Source organism: Stegostoma tigrinum, chromosome 11, assembly GCF_030684315.1.
Source record: "Stegostoma tigrinum isolate sSteTig4 chromosome 11, sSteTig4.hap1, whole genome shotgun sequence".
In the NCBI taxonomy this organism is placed as follows: Eukaryota; Metazoa; Chordata; class Chondrichthyes; order Orectolobiformes; family Stegostomatidae; genus Stegostoma; species Stegostoma tigrinum.
In genome coordinates, this window is record NC_081364.1 from 22,165,260 (window position 1) to 22,185,168 (window position 19,909).

Consider the following 19,909-nt stretch of genomic DNA (forward strand, 5'->3'; position numbering starts at 1 on the left):
GATCTCAGTCAATGCCTTTGTACTTTCTATCCTTACTTCCTTCATTTATCCTTGAATACATTTGATCCTGTACTGATGACATATGATTTTTAACTCCAGCCAAAATTTCTAATACATTCTTTTCATCAACTTTTAATCGATTCAGTGACTGCTGCTTCAGTGTGACTTTAGCTGCATCTTATCCTTTGGTAAAAACAGATGCAAAATATCAATTTAGTTTCTTAGCATGGCCTTTGATTCTAGGCATAACATCCCATTTTGGTCCCTAAGAAATCTTGCTGTTCCTTTTGTGATAACAAGGTGTAGAGTTGGAGGCCAAGTGACAACAGAGGAGCAGGAAAGCTGACATTTCTGAAGAAGGGTCTCGGCCCAAAACATCAGTGCTCCTGCTCCTTTGATGCTGCTTGGCCTCCTGTGTTCATCAGCTCGACACTTTGTTATCTCAGATTCTCCAGCATCTGCAGTTCCTACTATCTCTCATTCTGTTTGTGTTGATTTCCAATACCTTGTCTACTTTCTTTGCTCCTATTTTGTTTTTCACTTCCATTCTGAGCTTTCTTTACGCAGTCTGATTTTCATTTGTTTTATCAATCTGACATCTGTCATGTGTAACCTTTAAATGCATCACCTTATTTTCACTTTCATCATCTAGGGAGCTCTGGCCTACCTTGCTCCTCATGGAAGCATAAAGTTAGGACAGTTTTGTCTGCCATTCTTGAATTCCATTTTACCTGTGCAGGTTCCATAACAATACAAGAATTTGGAGCGAGTATATGCTATTTGGCCCATTGAGCCTACTGCACTTTTCAGTAGGATCCCTGGCTGATCTGACTGTGGTCTTAACTCCACTTTGCTTCCTTCCTCTCACTAGCTTTAACTCTCCACACTCTCAAAATCTTGTTTAACTCAGTCCTGGATATATTTAAAAACCAAACCTCTAGTACTTGCACCAATGTACTTTTTCTATTAGTAGACTGAACTTTGTAGTACTGTTCCCTAAATGTTAGCCTACTGATACATTATGCACTTGACTCACCTCATTCTTCAGAATCAGGCTGAACAAAGCCTCCTTGTTGGACTGGAGTCACAGTTTTAGAATACTGTTTGAGCACACTCTCAGAATTCGGCTTACTTTGTTCACTATTCTAGTCTATGATAGGATTATTTAAGTCACCCATTTTAGCTATTCTATCATTCTTGCAAACCCCCCATAACTTCCTTCATGGATTTATTTTTCTTCTTTCTTTCCCACTGATTTTTTGTTTATTCATTCACGGGATGAAGGCGTCAGTGGCTAGGCAGCATTTATTGCCCATCCCTAATTGCGCAGTTCAGAGTCAACCATATTGCTGTGGGTCTGGAGTCACATGTAGGTAGGACCAGGTAAGGATAGCAGTTTCCTTTTCTAAAGGACATTAGTGAACCAGATGGGTATTTCCAACAATCGACAATAGATTTATGATCATCATTAGACTCTTAATTCCAGATATTTACTGAATTCAGATTTCACCATCTGTCATGGCAGGATTCGAACCCAGGTCCCCAGAACATTATCTGGGTCTCTAGATTAACAGTCCAGTGATAATACCGCTAGGCCATTGCCTCCCTGAAGTTGGTGGCCTAATAGCATGCACCAGGATCAGCATGGTAACTTGATTTTTTTTCCCTCTTTCCTGTTGCCTACATCAATAGGTAGATGCCAGTGTTGCAGCTTTACTGGAACAGTTTTGGCTGAGGTGCACAATTTGAGGTAGAATTCAGAAGAAGGGTCTATGCTCGAAACATCAGGTTTCCTGCTCCTCTGATGCTGCTTGGCCTGCTGTGTTCATCCAGCTCTACATCTTGTTATCTCGAATATTCTAGGGACCTTGGTTTGAATCCCACCATGACACTGGTGGAATTTACTGATAACCATGAAACAATTATTGACTAAATACCCTTTAGGTAATGAAACTGCCTTTGTTACTTGGACTGGGTTCCTGGTGACTCCAGCCCCATAGCAACGTGGTTGACTTTTATCTGCCCTCTGGGTAATTCAGGATATATCCACGTCCCATGAATGAATTTTACAAAAATGAAGTGATGCATTACAGTAGGCAGAACATGGATAGCCAATAGAAAACTAAAGGTGCCGTTCTTAGATGGGGACAGGAGGTCCTGGACCTGAGTACATACGTGCATAGGTCACTGAAGGTGACGCAACAGGTTGAGAGAGCAGTTAATAAATCACACAGTATCTGAAGCTTTATTAACAGGGATGCAATTCTAAGAGCAAGGAGGCTATATAGAACATAAACAAAACACTTGTTGCACCTCAGCTGAATTATTGTGTGCAGTTCTGCAGTTATTCAGTCACAATAAGAAAGATGTGAATGCATTGGAGAGTGTGCAAAAGAGTTTACAGGAATGGGTCCTGGGATGCAGATAGGTTAGAGCTGTTGGAATTGTTCTTTTTGGAGAGAAGAAGCTAGAAGGAGATCTGATTAAAGTTTTGAAAATCATGAGCTGTCTTAGTGGAGCACATGGGGAGAAACTATTCCCACTCAACAAACAATTGAGATGGAAGAGAGCACAGATTTGAAAGTAATTTGCAAATGCAGAAACAGTAATGTGAGAATTCTCTTTTTTGCCCTACAACAAATTCCACATCCTGGATGTGTACTGGAGGCATTCAAAAAGGCATTGGATGTTGATTCTATTCAAATAATGTTCAGGGTAACAAGGAAACGATTATAAGGCCAGAAAAAACAGAAACAAGAGTGGACCATTTGACCATCATGCCTGCTTTGCCATTCGATAGGAACATGGCTAATTGACATTCTTCATGTCGACTTTCCTACGTTTTTCACTTGAATCTCCTACTGCCAGAAGAGTGGCACTAAGTCCTTCTGCTCGTTTGGAGAACTAGTGCAGACACGTCTGCTGATGGGCTCTTTCTACACTATAACATTTGTGATATTCACATATGTGCACAGTAAACCTGATTTTGTTTCGATATAACTTATAACCTATCTATGGAACCATGGATTTTCTTGATCTATGGAGCTTAGTCTCAAATGTTGTATACAGACCAACTGAACTATCACAAGCCTGACTTTGTATTTTGTAGTTTAACTATTGTTGAACAATTTTTCTGTTTAAAATGCGTAAATAATTCTGTAACATCTGTGTTCAGAAATAGTAATATATAAAGACTGATGTTTTCTCAAAACATCCATTTTCTTTTCCATAGGAATTTTACCATTATGAAAAAGACGCCAAATTAGTAACCTTAGCAAAGGTTAGAATACCATTGTAATCAAAATATATTAAGTTTTCTTCTTCTGGAAAAGCATGCTGGAATATTTGACATTTACAACCAATTACTTCTTGGTCAGAGTCAATTTGTTGCTAAAGTGAGTTATTTATCATTCTTTCAGCCATAATTCCAACATTCTTTGGAAATTACTCAGTTGTTTTTACTCCATGTATACTGGCCCAATATGAATAAGAAGCAGTATTCCAGTAAATATACTCACCTAGGCTCAAAAATCCCATCCTGAAAGAATTTTTTGTGTAGGGGTTGAATACAACATACATTCTATGTCACACTTAAAATTTATGTTGCTACTAATAAATGTAAATTTCCACATTTTAAGAGTTGTGTAATGTGGAATTCTACCCTTTTTAAGATTGTGACTCATTCATAATTCCAAGACTTTGCCAAAATTATTTGGTGGAAGGTCATTCGCCCATGGTGACGTGAGACAGGACAAAGTGCAGTCTCCATCTTAAGTGGAATTTTGAATGGTGGATAATTTAATCAGTTTTCAACAAAAGTACAGTCCCTGGAGATTTGCAGCAGTCAGAGGTGGAAGAAAAAGCTGGATGTAGAGTTGTGGGAGTTGGGGAAGGGTGGTGTTATCGGCCAGACCAAACCCCCTTAAAGTATATAAGGGAGATAGCATAGACTCTAATGGTTTCTTACTTTAAACACAAGTGCCAGGTGTTGCTCAGACTTCCAGATTTGAAGCAAGAGACACTTTATTTGTATGTTATAGTTAAAATATAACAAAAGAAAGAAGAAATTGGATTAAGTTAACACTGTTGGAAAACTTAACAGAATAATAAGTAATTTAACTGCTTAACAGCAATTGTTCCAATCAAATAACACCCAATTGAAATCCCTTTGACAGTGAAATAGATTGTCTCACAGGCAATTCTCCAGTACAGGAGGAAAAACATCAAGAGAAAACTCTGAGCGAGAGTGTATAGCAAGGGAAGATGTACTGCAGCTTCCATCCAGCTCCAAGACGCAGCAACTGCTATTGCAAACTAAACCAAAAATCCTGGTTCTGAGCTTGCCCGTCTAATTCAGACTGCTTCTATTGTTCCAACTTTTTAAAAAAACAAGGCCTCTCAAATTGTTTATGATCTATCAATAGATAGGTCAGAACCTTTGACTTAAAGCATCTCTTCAAAAAAAACGACGATAATCTCTTAAAGCTATTGTATCATCACAGTGGGGTGGAGAAAGATTATTTTAACGTCTTGCTTGAAAAATAACAGCTGAATTTAAAGTTGCCTCAGTACAGGTGAGATCATCTATTCCAGTCCCTTATGAACAGTTTGTATCAAAGATAGTCTGATTTACAGGAAAGAATGTTATTATTGAGAGAGGCTACCTTGAGGGCAAGATGATATGATTGAGTGGATATTTAAAAGATCAAAAACAGAATAGGGACAAGGATGAACTCTTAAAAAACACCAGTGATAACATTTCAGCAGTTCAAACTTTACTAAGGAGTATTTTTCTTGCTAGTAGTATGAAACTATTGCAGGCTCTCTGGCTAAAACTGGATGGATTAAAGTGGAACCAGGTGAGTCCCGTCTCACCCAGCTGGATTACAGTGGTGAGGCATTGAAAGAAGATGGAAGGTTAACTACGTCAAAGGCTATAGACAAACTGGAAATGATAAGGCAGGACAATTTACCTTGTAAATTGTCATAGCCAATGGTATTTGTGACCTTGAAACTGTCATTTCGGTACTGCGACATGGCGGAAGCCTGATTAGAGGAATTGAGCTCCATAAAAGTTGGGTGCAAATTGGGCAAAGCCAAAACTTTTCTTTTATTAGTTATTCATACCTTGTCAGTATATTTAGTTCTTCATATTATTGCTGTGTTATTAGTATGCTTATTGATTGCTACTTTTCAAGAATAGTGGTCTGCCAATCACATTTAAGTCCCATCCTGGCCACGGTTGAAGTACTGGAGAATTACTAAAATGTTACTATTATTTTTTAAAAAATGGAGCAACAGATTGACTAAGAAATTATAGGTTAATCAGTCTAACCTCACTGGTGGGGACTTTATTAAAAATAATTTGAAGAACAGAATAGATCTGCATTTGGAGAAAAGCTTAATTAGAGATAGTTAGCATTGATTTGTTAAAGGAAGATCATGTCTGAGAAATGTGATCAAATGTTTGAGCAAGTGACCAGATAAGTTCATGAAGATAATGTGGTTTGTTTTGATTTTAGCATCTCTTTTGATAAGGTCCCTCATGACAGACTGGTCATGAAAGTCTCTGTGGGATCCAAGGTAAGGTGACATATTAGATCCAAAATTGGCTGAGAGGCAGGAAGCAGAGAGGTATGGTAGGGGGATGTTTCTGTGACTGGAAATCAGTTTCCAGTGGGGTTCTGCAGTGCTTGGTGCTGGGACCTTTGCCGTTTGTGATGACTATTAATGCTTTGAACTTAAATTAAGAGGCATGATCAAGAAGTTTCCAGCATGAAAATTGATAGGGTGGTAAGTACTGAGGTGCATTGTTGTTAACTGCAGGAAGATATTGACAGACTAGTCAGCTGGGTGGAGCAGTAGCCAATGGAATTCAACTTGAAAAAGGTGAGGTAATGCAATTGGGGAGGACTAAAAAGACAAGGGATTACACTACGAATGGTAGGATCCTGAAAAGTATTGAAGATCAGAGGGATCTTAATGTGCATATCTACAGATCCTTGAAGATAGAAGGGCATCTAGATAAGGTGGTTAGAAGGCATTTGCGATACTTACCTTTATCAGCCGATGCATAGAATACAGGAGCAAGGTGGTAATGCTGGAACTGTATAAAATGTTGGTTAGCCACAATTGGATGCCATGTGCAGCCTGGCCGCTATATTGTAGGAAGAATGTGTTTACACCAGAGAGGGTGCAGAGAAAATTTACCAAAATGCTGCTTGGGCTGGAGGTTGTAAACTACGAGAAAAGATTGGAAAGGCTGTGTTTGTTTTCCTTGGAGCAGTGAAGGTTGAGAGTGTGCATGATGAAAGCATATAAGATTGAGGGAAATGGGATCAGATAGGAAGGCACTTTTTTCATGAATAAGGGGACCGATACCAGGGGCCTGAGATTGAAGAGAAGAGGTAGAAAGTTAAGAGGAGAGTTGAGGGGAAATGTTTTCACTGAGGGCTGGGAATCTGGAGCTCATAGCCTGAAAGGGTGTTTGAATCAGAAGCACTAACATTTAAGCAATATTTAGATGTTTCCTTGAGTTGCCGTAGCCTCCAGAGCTGTGGACAAAAGCTGGAAAATGGGATTCGTGTAGTCAGATTTTGTTGACTGATGTGAACATGATCAGTCACATGGTCTATTGTATTTCAATCTGAATATGTCTGAGCCTAAGAGTGACTATGCTTCAAACACATATCATTGGAAAGAAGTTTGAGATTTCCTGTTATAATGAAAAGTCTATGTAAATAAAAACTCCTTTCTTTCTCGTTGATTTTTGAATTGTTTTGTCTCACTGGAAAAGTAAATATAATTGTTTTAACTGGAGCTGCTTCATTTTTGAACTTGTGCATATATGTTTTTCATAATAATTAAATATGTAAAAGTACATCCTCTATTTATAAGTTTTCGACAATGTACTGTTAAACTTCTTTGATATGTTTTTCAGGTTATGGTATGGAAGACTAATTTTGATGCTGCAGATTATGGGGAAATGTTGAAAAATCAATCCCAACCAATGACTGTTAATTGTATGCTGAAAAATTGTGATGGTCCTTCTTGGTTACCGGAGCGTACTACAAAGTCACTTCCTGTGGAGGTAAGTTTGATTTATGTAACTATTCCATTTATCATACTTTATACCTTCTTCACAAAACACAATGTAAGTACGTTGCAAATTTTTTAAAAATTTGAGTATTGAGAAGCTTGCTTTTTTATTCTTTTGAGCTAAGCAGGTATTCATTTTAAACACAAACAGTGACCTGGAAATGTACTGACATGAAACATAGAAACATAGAAAATAGAGCAGGAGTCATTTGTTCAGCCCCTTGAACCTGCACTGCCATTCAGAAGGAATGGTTGATCATCCAACTCAGTACCCTGTTCCCACTTTCTCTTTATACTCTCTTACCCTTTAGTTCTAAGAATGATGTCAAACTCCTTCTTGAAAATATTAAATGTTTTGGCCTCAATTGCTTTCTGTGGCAGGGAATTCCACTGGTGCAGAGGGATCAATGCACAAATGGTAACGAATACTCCACTGCAGTTCTTCCAGTAAAACCTTTTTTGTTTTTGTCAGGTGTAGTGAGGTACAAGGCTGACTAGCTGTCACCAGCTTGTAATCTGGCAGCAATTCTGAAGTAAATTTGCTCAGTGTACTAATTCCAGCTACAAAGAAATTTGGTGAAAATCCAACAATTTTACTTCGGGGTTGCCATGGCTGTAAGTGAGGAATTGCAAGATTAGTACTTCACTGCAGCGTAATATGAAAGCTCCTGAATGTCAAGCTACTACTATTTTTAAATCGTTTTTCACAATGTGGCATCTTGCAATATTGCATTACCATTATTCATGTTAAGGAGGAGAAAAGAAAGAAACGTCCTTTTGTGATTGAAATCGTATGTGATTTTGGATGTTTGAGGCCAACAATTCCAGACTAGCACATTACTGCAGGAATTCCCAACGATGTCCCTGTGATCTTCAGCTACTTCATCAATAACCATCCCTCCATTTAAACATGAGGTAATCGGCAATTTAGTTACAGTTTTAAGATGTTTCTGTCCATGGATGCTGCCCAATTTACTGAGTCTTTTCTAGCATTTTTGATTGAATTTCAGATTACTAACATGTGTAATATTTTCTGCTTGTGTACATGTCACATTTCTTTGTATTTCTCTGTTTAAAAGAAACTGGTTTAAATGTTTTCATCTCTGCATCATTACTGTTCCACGCCTTAGTGCCTTCAGTACTTAAGATTTCTATCGAGTATGGATGTTCCACATAGTGTATCTTATTTGTTACAAATTGTATAAAGTTTGTCTTCTTTGTAGTTGGCCTTTCATTCAAGTTGAATAATTAATAAGTTTGGATAAGTAAATAACATCAGGTCTGTTTTTGTAAGACGCAACTTTATAGCCTGCAAACTTTTGGGAAACTTGGTATGAGTGGGACTTCCGGTTTACTAAATTATAAGATCTCGGGGAATATTTTATCATGTATAAGAAGTTGCGTAGTTAAATGAGCTAAAATTTCACTTGCCTTGGGACACTGGCACAAGCCCACTAACTAATGGGTTTTACTGAGGTCCCTCAGTAAAAGATAACTGCTAGGCATTTTAGATATAATAAGGTTTGAAGCCTTCAATTCACCCCATTTCCCAGGTTTAACTGTGGCAGCGGGGGAAGTAATGGCCGAATGGGATCATCGTTGGACTGTTAATCCAGAGACTCAGATAATGCTCTGGGAACCTGGGTTCGAATCCCACCACAGCAGATGATGGAATTCGAATCCAATTTTAAAAAAACAAATTCTGGAATTAGGAGTCTCATGAGGACCACAAATCCATTGTCGTTTGTCAGAAAAACTCATCTGGTTCACTAGTGTCCTTTAGGGCCATTCTTACCTGATCTGGCCTACATGTGACTCTGGTCCGACAACTATGTGGTTGACTCTTAGCTGCCCTCCAGGCAATTAGGATTGGGCAATAAACGTTACCTCGCCAGTGATGACCTCATCCCATGAATGAATAAAAAAATTGCTGGGCTTCTCAGGCTTCAGAACTTTCCTTGTCAGCCATGAGGAATGAAAAGGCTGTGTTGCAGCCTCTAAGTGCTCCTATGACCCCCACCTTACTTTAGCATGGTCCCACCATCTAGGATAATTGTTACTTGGCCAGGCAGTCTCCGAGCCTGCCAATCAGCCTGACTTACAGTCAAAAGACATACGTTATGGAGATAAACCCCACAGCAACTACGCAGTACAGTAGGTGTATTTCATTTTTAGATTGTTGAATGCAAGAAATTGAATTAAGCACACAGTAGCAATAAGAATGTGGTCCAGAAATCTCTCACTTTATGATTCTATCTTATCTTGCTTTGAAAACCTTCATTTTGTACAATGATGTTTTGTGCATTTTAATTGCTGTTAAACATCATTTGGTGTGGTTTAGGAGTCCCAATCAGACCTGTAGCCTCTCCTGTAGATGAAGGTATTGAGCTGGCAGAATACAGGATTTGCTGGCCTCAGTTTTTTATTTGGTTTCTTCTCATTCAATAAGCTTTTCATTTCTGCTTGCCTCTTCCAGTGACTATCCAAACACACAGTTTCCAGAGGTGACAACCATCAGTGACTGTCACCCAGGTGGGTCATGAACCTGGGCCTCGTGCTGTAGAGAAAGGGGCAATGCCACTGCATGACGACCCAATCCTCCTTTCTATGCTGTATGTAAGATCTGTCTAATTGTCAGTAATAGAGAATAGACCATTGGACATCTACAACACAACAAGACATAATTTATTTCATGATGTCTTATAGGTGCAATTATTATTAATTAGTTAGGTATTATTACAATTTTCAGGAGCCACAAACATCACATCCATCTCTATTGAGGCCACTGTTTCGTCCCAAACATCTCGGACAACAATAGGTTGCATGGAACTAATGCAATTTTATCTGTTTTAGAATCATTATCTTATACAAGAAATGTCAGTACTAGAACACAACACTCTTTAACTCAACTGCAAATTTCATAGGGATCCTTTGTTACCATGTAATAGCTAATCTTGCCAATTGTATAAGGAAAGGGAAAATCAGTCTGAGCAACTTGGGTGGGTTGCCAGTTATGTTCTTCAGCTTAAGTAAACTGGCACTATTCATTTGATTGAATATTTGCTGAGATTGCTGAAGATACAACATAGTGATTTGCCATGTTCATGGCATTTCTTGTGCCATGTCACAATGTTGAAGTCATGTCAATTGTCCAGTCTTCAATTCAGGAACCAGTTTGGGATTTGAAATCGGTGTGTTTAGCTAAAGTCTGCTGTTTGACAAGGGGAACAGGGATAAGTATACTTTTGAAGAAGTTCAACACAGAGATTCTTCAATAATTGTTAGAATCACTGTATCTGCACTTGTTCTTGTACAGGATCACAAGCTTTGCCCTCTCTCAAGCAGAAACAGAACTTTGTATGGATGCAGCATATGTGCCTGTTTGCCGTGCTCAATAGATTTAGATAGTACGACACGATCACCTGATGGCAAGCAAGTCAGTCACTTTGTTAAGCTGGTCCACCATGGCTTTGACATTCAGATTTTCCATGATGGGCGGGCTCTCTGGTGTCCACAGATTTCCCAGTGATTATGTTCTTGCTAGAATACAACTCAAGTTAGCATTTCATCCATCTTTTCAACTGTTTATCACAGTCAGTGACCTACTCCCCAGCCTTTGTTTCTAATGGAGTTGTTTTCTTTGTTGTTGTCTTTTTGATTGCATCATATGTACTTCAAGTAGTCTGTATATAAAAAAATCTGGATATTCTTACAAAGTTGTAACCACGAGTCTTTGGCAATATGCCTGTTGGACTTTAGTTTGAGCACTCTTGGTGCATTCTGTGTATTCTTGCCCAGAACTCTACTGTAGTTAAAGAGGATGGATCACTTGACTTCAATGACAAGTTCTATCATAGCAATGTTCATGTTGTCACTGTCAGCGGTTTTCCAATTTTGCTTCCCATGAGAGTGCAGTGTTGTAAATGGTATCTTAAAACTTTTCCTTGCCCACATGATGTGGGAGTTTTGGAGAGAATCTGTTCAATTTCATTGAACTAAGGAACTGTTGGTTCTTGTCTGGGTAGGTGGTATGACTTGGAAGGCATTTCTGTTTTGAAGGATGCAGACTTTAAAGTTTTTTCATAACAGTGATGCACATTAGGGAATAGTCTGTAACACAATAAGTGCTATGGCATTTGCATGCACTGAGAGTGCTCTTGGGGAGTCACATCTGGTGCTGATCAGGCCCAGCTGATACCAATATTGTGATTTTGAACGTCTTCAGTGCAGGGGCATCTGGCAGCTCAGTGGTAGTGATCCTAACTCTAGACTAACAGTACCCAGTTCAAGACCCACCTGGTCTAGAGATATGTAATATCACTGAACAGATGAATTTATGGCATGATTTGTTCTAAAACGGTATCATGTCCATACAGTTGATAGTAGTGGCAAAGCTCAAGTAATCTGTCTATTTTCATTCATTTATCTTTTGCCATGGCCTGTGACGCAGTACAACTGTGAATCATGGTCTGCACCCTCTTCGATTGAGATCTCTCAATAGGTAAAGATGTTCTGTCTTAGGAACTCTTAGTCAAACACCTTGTAAAACTGATTTTATTTCTCTTGTAGTAGAGCACAGGGTTGGAACATAAGCGCTTTTGTGATGTTAACTTGCTTTATTTGACTCCAGACCCCATGAAGTTTCCTGGCTTCAGGTTAAACATGGGCAAGGAAACCTCCTGCTGACTACCACAAACCGTCTTCCCTCAGCTGATAAATCAGTCTTCTTCAATGGTGAACAACACTTAGAGGAAGCACCAAGGATGGCAAGGGCACAAAATGTACTCTAAATGGGGGATTTCAATGTCCACCACCAAGAGTATGACAGGTTGGCACAACATCGAGGGCCAAAGGGCCTGTACTGTGCTGTAATGTTCTATGTTCTATGTAAGAGTGGCTCGGCAGCAGTGCTACTGATCGAACTGATCGGGTCCTAAAGGACGTAGCTGCTGGACTGGGTATGAGGCGGGTGGTGGGGGAACCAACAAGAGGGAACAACATACTTGACCTCATCCTTGCTAATCTGCGAGCTGCAATTGCAACTGTCCATGACAGTATCAGCAAGAGTGACCACCACACAGCCCTTGTGGAGACGAAGTCCCGCCTTCACATTGAAAATAACTTCAATTGTTTTGTGTGGCACTATCACCATGCTAGATGGAACAGACTTCGCACAGATGTAGCAATTCAAGACTGGGCATCCATGAGGCGCTGTGGGCCATCAACTGCATCAGAATTGTACTCCAATACAATCTGTAACCTCATGGCTTGGCATATCCCTCACTTAACCATTACCAGCAAGCCAGCAGATCAACCCTGGTTCAATGGGGAGTGCAGGTGGTTATGCCAGTAGCAGCACTATGCATACTTGAAGGTGAGGTGCCAACCTGGTGAAGCCACAAATAGGACTACTTGGATGCCAACCAGCAAAAGCAGCAAGTGGTAGAGCTAAGCGATTCCACAATCAACAGATCAGACATAAGCTCTACAGCCCTGCCATATCTAATTGTGAATGATGGTGGACAATTAAACAACTCACTGGAGGAGGAGTCTCCACAAATATCCCCATCCTCAATGATGGAGGAACCCGGCTCATCAGTGCACAAGATAACGCTGAAGCATTCACAACAATCTTAGCCAGAATTGCAGAGTATATGATCCATCTCAGCCTCCTCCAGTAAGCCTCAGCATTACAGATGCCAGTCTTCAGCTCATTTGATTCGTTCCAAGTGATATCAAGAAACGGTTGGAGACACTGGATACTGCAAAGGCTACGGGCCCTGATGACGTTCCGGCAATAATACTGAAGACTTGTGCCCCAGAACTTACTGCTCCCTAGCCACGGTGTTCCGGTACAGTACAACACTGGTATCTACCAGACAATGTGGAAAATTGCCAAGGATGTCCTGTACATAAAAAGAAGGACAAATCCAACCCGGCCAATTACCACCCCAATAGAGTCCTCTCAATTGTCAGTGAGGTGATGGAAGTTGTGATCGACAGTGATATCAATCATCACCTGTTCAGCAATAATCTGCTCAGTGATGCTCAGTTTGGGTTCCGCCATGGCCACTCAGCTCCTGATCTCAATACAGCCTTGGTTCAAGCATGGAAGAAAGAGCTGAATTCTAGAGGTGAGGCGAAAGAGACAGCCCTGGATATCAAGGCTGCATTCATTGAGTGTAGCATTAAGGACCCCTAGCAAAACTATCGGGCAAACTGCCCGGTGGTAGGAGTCATACCTGACACATAGGAAGATGGGATAACACAGTGTGAAGCTGGATGACCACAGCAGGCCAAGCAGCATCAGAGAAGCAGGAAAGTTTAACGTTTCGGGTTGGGACCCTTCTTCAGAAATGGGGGGTGGGGGGGGGAAAGGTGATTCTGAAATAAATAGGGAGACGGGGGAGGCAGATAGAAGATGGATAAAGGAGAAAATAGGGTGAGAGGAGACAGACAGGCCAAAGAGGCGGGGTTAGAGCCAGGGAAGGTGAATGTAGGTGGGGAGTTAGGGGAGTGGCCAGTCCATTGGAGGACGAACATGTTGGGGGTCGCTCAGGATGAGGTTAGTGGGTAGGGGATGGGGGTGGGGCTAGAGGTGGGAGGAATGATTAGGGAGGCGCGGACTAGCTGGGCTGGTTTTGGCATGTGGTTGGGGGAGGGGAGATTTTGAAGCTTGTGAAATCCGTATTCAATGACCCTGACCACATGCCAAAACCAGCCCAGCTAGTCCCTGCCTCCCTAACCATTCCTCCCACCACAAGCCCTACCCACTAACCTCATTCTGCCCCCTCGACCTGTCCGTCCTCCCTGGACTGGCCGATCCCCTCCCTAACTCCCGATCTCCCCATCTACATTCATCTTCACTGGCTCTAACCCCGCCTCTTTGACCTGTCTGTCTCCTCACACCCTATTTTCTCCTTTATCCATCTTCTATTCGCGCCCCCCCCCGTCTCCCTATTTATTTCAGAATCCCCTTCCCCTCCCCCATTTCTGAAGAAGGGTCCCGACCCGAAACATCAAACTTTCCTGCCTCTGTAATGCTGCTTGGCCTGCTGTGTTCATCCAGCTTCACACCGTGTTAACTCCAGCATCGGCAGTTCCCATTATCTCTGTAACATAGGAAGATGGTCATGGTTATTGGAGGTCAATCATCTCAGCTCGAGGACATCTCTGTAGGAGTCCCTCAGGGTAGTGTACGAGGCCCAGCCATTTTCAGCTGCTTCATCCATGACCTTGCCTCCATCATAAGGTCAAAAGTGGGGATGTTCGCCAATGATTTCACAATGTTCAACACCGTCGTGACTCCTCAGATACTGAAACAGTCCATGTTCAATTGCAACAAGATTTGGACAATATCCAGGTTCTGGCTGACAAGTGACATTTCTACCACACAAACACCAGGCTACAAGCATCACCAATAAGAGACTAACCAGCATCCCATGACATTCAGTGGAGTTGCCATCACTGAATCCCCCACTATCAACATCCTGAAGGTTATCGTTGACCAGAAACTCAACTGGACTCCCCACAATAACACAGTGGCTACAAAAGAAGGCTAGAAGCTAAGAATACTGCCATGAGTACCTCCCCTCTGACTCAAAGCCTGTCTGCCATCTGCAAGGCACAAGTCAGATGTGTGATGAAAAGCTCTCCACTTGCCTGGATGAGTGCAGCCCCAAAAACACTGAAGAAGCTTGACACTATCCAGGACAAAGCAACCCACTTGATCGGCACTGCACCCACAAGCATCCACTCCCTTCACCACTGACACTCAGTAGCAGCAGTGTATACTGTCTACAAGATGCACTGCAGAAATTCACCAAAGATCCTCAGACTGCACCTTCCAAACTCTCAACCACCTTCACCGAAGGGCAGGGGCATCCGACGTATGGGAACACCACCATCTCCAAGTTCCCCTCCATGTCAGTTACCATCCTGACTTGGAAATTTATTGCCATTCCTTCACTGTTGCTGGGTCAAAATCCTGAAATTCCCTCCCTAACAGCATTGTGGATCAACCCGCAGTCGGAGGACTGCAGCGGTTCAAGAAGGCAGCTTACCACCACCTTCTCAAGGGCAAGTAAGGATGGGTGAGAAATGCTGGCCGGCCAGCAAAGCCCCATCCCACAAATGAATAGAAAAAAAAATAAGTTGGGAGATGAATAGATAGAAAACGTTCTGAACCATTTATGGTGGTGGTGTGTGGTATTCTATCATCGAGAGTAACAGGTTCCTGGCAGTGTGCTTACATTTGGTTCGTGCATGTTCTGTTTACTCCTCTTCTGCTAAATGATTGAGTAGTGCTTTTATTTCAGTGATCTCTCTTGGCAAGCGTGTCTCTTGTAAGGAAGTTATGTCAATGTCCAACATTGTCAACGGTATCAATCACAGCTGCCTTGTGCATGTTTCTGACCAGCTGTAATTTATTTGCCAGTCTAATGCACATGACATTCCAGGTTACCTACAGGAGAGTTAATTTTTATTTTGTTTCCCTTGTACAATGTATTTGGTCCACTTGTGAAGGGTGACTCTAAACTCGAAGCATCCATTGAAGCAGCTGGACCATGGCGGATCAGCACCTCATAGTACACCTTCAGGTTGACGGCAGCTGATCTGTGGGAAGAAATGCTCCCTCCCACTGCAGACAACTCATAGAACACATTATCTACAGCAATCAAATTGGGCTTACAAGTTGTGTCTGCAGTCTCCTATGATGTTTTAACACTCTTTGTCAAAACTAGACTATCTCCTCCAGGACACAATTTGGATAAATTTTATGGAGACCTGGGGCTATCCAAACATTGGGGCCTGTTGCTTGACTTTCCTGGATGGATGTTTAAAGGAATATGGAGCAGCACATTTGAAACCAGCTTGTAGGAGTCACTGGTAAGTTGACATATTTAGTTATTAGTCTGCCTGTGGGCACCACTCCAGAGTTTTTGGTGTCTTTAACTGATAACTCTCCTGAGGTATCTGCAAGACTGGTGCCATTCACCTACAGCTGGGACTCTGTTTCATGAGTGCTAGATATATTCCTGTATTCATGTATGTCTGAGAACCAAACTTCCTCCAATTTCTTGACAAGCCTTAGGCTGGAGCCATGAGAGATCCAATTTTCAAAGAAGTAAATTAACACAAAGCTAGAACCATGTAAATTCTAATCGCCCATACTAGTCCTATTGTATTGATCTCTTAGACATATACCAATAATCACCTTAAAAACTGCACTTCATTACCCTCTAAACTGACTATGCTGGCATTTCAAGGAATTTGGCAAGGGGGCATCTCACCTCTGTGTCATATGGATGCAAGTGCAGTTCGGTATTCATTCAAGCACTTTCCTTATCCAACAATTTAAGTCGTCATTGGACAAGCATATGGACGTACATGGAATATTGTAGGTTAGATGGGCTTCAGATTGGCCTGGCAGTTCAGCACAACATCGAGGGCCGAAGGGCCTGTACTGTGCTGTAATGTTCTATGTTCTACAAGTAATTGTTCTAACTTGTTGATAGGCAATATTTTTTAAAATTATGATTCACGCATAGCACCACTAAGGGACCCCTTAATGTATCATAATAGATGTCACATACTTTGTACCCTAAGGATGGCATGGTGGCTCATTGATTAGCACTGCAGCCTCACAGCGCCAGGGACCCGGGTTCAATTCCAGCCTCGGGGAACTCTTTGTGCGGAGTTTGCACATTCTCCCCGTGTCTGCGAGGGTTTCCTGTGGGTGTTCTGGTTTCCTCCCACAGTCCAAAGATATGCAGGCTAGGTGGATCGGCCATGCTAAATTGCCCGTAGTGTTCAGGGTTGTGTGGGCTATAGGGGGATGGGCCTGGGTGGGATGCTTCAAGGGGCGGTGTTGACTTGTTGGGCCAAAGGGCCTGTTTTCGCACTGTAGGGAATCTAATCTAATCTAATCTAACTGCCATTATGATACCTATCACTAAACTTAATTCTCTCATTCCTGGTTGTTGGAAATCCATGCCCTTTGTCAGCAGCAGAAAATAGGAATTGGAAACCTTCAACTAAGTCAGTACTTTTGTCTGGGACCTCTTCTGTGCATTGAAGACAGTGTGGAAGAAGTTTGCAAGAATGATTCCAGGAACTTCAATTAAGAGAACAGATTGAAGAAGTTGGGACTGTTCTTCTCAGAGAGAGGAAGGTTGAGAGGAGATCGGAAAGCGGTTTTCCAAATTATAGAGTAGATATGGAGCAATCGTCCCTGCTCTTAAAAGGAACCAGAGGGCATACATTTTAAGTGATCTGCAAAGGAAGCAAGGATGAATTGAGAAAAGTAACTTTGTCACAGAGTGAGTAGTTAGGGTACTTAGTAGTGTGGTATAGACCAGTTCAATTGAGACATTCAGAAAGGCATTGGATGATTATTTGGATCAAAATAATGTGCAAGGGTATGGGAAGCAGCAGGATATTGGCACTAGGTGATGTGCTCATTTAATGAGGTTTTGGGGGGGAGCAATGGGCTAGATGGCTGCCTTCTGAGTGTAACATTCTGTGATTCTACAGCCAAGACTGGCTGAACCGCTGGAATTCCATAACTGTAGTCTCTTCTTCAGCAATCTTTAAGAATAAACTGTAAGATATCAGTAGCTGTAATCTGAAAATCTCTTGAGACAGTCAAAGAAGAGTTATGACAAATTTGCATAATTTGGCATTACACACCCTCATTTTTCATCAAAATTTCCTGAACTTGTGATACAGAACAAGAGCATTTTCAGGATTTCCACAAGATGGCTCCCTTCTGAAGCAGCAATGTGAGCACAAATCAACTTTTCCCCCCTCATATTTGCTGACTATTTTAATCTAATATATTTAATTTAATTTAATTTCAATATATTAAGTGTCACTATCCGTGAACAGTAACTTTTTAATTTAAATAATCTATACTTTAAGCAGCTTATTTCTGACCTTTTATAGGAAGAAATCTTTGTAGTATTCAAAAAAAGCATGGATGTGAATTGTCCATGTTTCCTGTGCTCATGCCTAACTTTGGTTTCTTAAAATCTTAACTGGGTTTTCCTGTAATCAGTCTTTGGCTTCCTCTATGAAAATATACGTAGTAGACTAGTGTCTGCACATCTGCAAAAACTTTTCCGGCAATACAATTGAGTAACCATAGCGAAGCAGAATTATGTAACATTTGTATTGACTGCAAATAAAAGAGGATTACTGCTGACTTAAACAGTTTACTTAATTTTGACAGGTTAATGTTTACACATAAAGTTAGTCTGTACAGATATTCTAATTGTGCAGTTACATGATGCAGTGATTCATTGATTTATAACAAGGGTAGAATTCTACTAAATTTATGTGACCATACCATTTGCAATCCCACCTCCCCAAACTAACACCATCGTTAGTTGCCATTGTAGTAAGGTGAGACCTACATTTTCTTGTAAGTGAACATTAGCAGGCGTTGTAAAACATTATTAAATGCAGAAGATTGTCGCAGAGTACATCTTCCTGGACCCAACAGACTCATGCTCCAATTCCATTCAGGGATAAAATATTGTCATCCAAATTGCTGTGAATATAGTTTAAAATGCTTCTGGTCACTATTTTGAATCTTGAATTTAAAAATGGCGTAGTGAATAATGTTTTGTGAATTTTTGCATATCGGCCTCTAATATGAATTAAGTGATCAAACTTGCCTTAATAAAATAATTCCTGCGTTTTAATAGTGCACAGGGATATTTTCTACTGGGGGAGGTGGGCGGGGATGCAGTCCTTTTGAGTAATGTAGAATATGGGCTTGTAGTTTCCCCAGAGCGATCATTCCATCAGCTGTAGACTCAACAAAAACGTAGAACTCAAAAGTGCCTTTGAGGGCGGAATTTGGGGTTTGGACTGTAACAGCCACCTCTCTATACTCAAGCCTTCTTATATCCTGCAAGCTTATGAATACTGCAAGGTCTGGGTAGGAGAGAGGGAAAAGAACAAAGAAGGCTTGAATTTAAGTAGATGAGTGATTGGGGACAGAGGCTGGGTAAAATGAGTGATTGGGCAGGATGTCAGTGAGTGTGTTGAGGAGTTGAATGGACAGTAAACCCTTTACTTCATACATTCCCTAAATTTATTTTATGGGTACCTCTTAAAATCATTAACATTTTACCATGAGTACTTAACTCTTTACTTCCACCACTCTGTTCCCCACACCCCCCAAAAAAAGTCTCTTTCATTTGAGCCAGGAATCTGGAATAGAATTCTCAGCTCTCTTGATTAATGCAAGTGCTATATTATTTTTAGGAAGGTTAGTGCAGATATAGAGTGGGGTGGCAGCTTTTCTGCAAATAGGAACAGTTCGAAATCTCCATCAGAATGTACAATTGCATTATTGTTAATAAGGAAATTGACTTCTGGATCAAAATCCACAAGAATTTCTCCTGTAGTGCAGTAGGCTGGTTGGCAAATATGTCTACTTTGTTATGCTTTCTAATCTTTTTGGAAAGATCATCCTCATTCTATTGGTGATCTCCTTCATTACAAAGTTTTGCCTCTCCATGATTCTCTTTTGTAAGTTTAAACAAGGTTTTTTCTTCCTTCTCTCTTCCTTTTGGAGTTTCTTTTGCAGCCACAAGATTATCACTCAATAATTGCAGCAGTACGATTGTTTCAGCGAAATTGCTTCCAGTGATCTTGGTGCCTCAAGTATTTCCGTAAAAGGGAAACGCTTTTCTCCATTGATGTATCTCTTTTGCATGAAGATATTGATTGTCTTTCCAGTCTTTTAACTTGTTTGACTGGCCATAGCTGGACTTTTAGGTCACTGTGTATGATATTT

At 40.9% G+C, this 19,909-nt stretch overlaps 1 protein-coding gene across 3 annotated transcripts in view; it reads left to right on the forward strand.

The window, feature by feature from the left end:
- LOC125460144 (POC1 centriolar protein homolog A-like) overlaps nt 1-19,909 on the forward strand; it is a 136,175-nt gene that overhangs the window by 74,982 nt on the left and 41,284 nt on the right. For 2 of the 3 annotated variants that reach the window (XM_048547270.1, XM_059649644.1), the window contains one exon: nt 6,941-7,090. In XM_048547270.1, the coding sequence (XP_048403227.1) occupies nt 6,941-7,090 (150 nt within the window). Of the gene's footprint in view, nt 1-3,232; nt 3,281-6,940; nt 7,091-19,909 lie in introns of all 3 variants that reach the window. The other variant, XM_059649643.1, reaches the window with a different exon arrangement.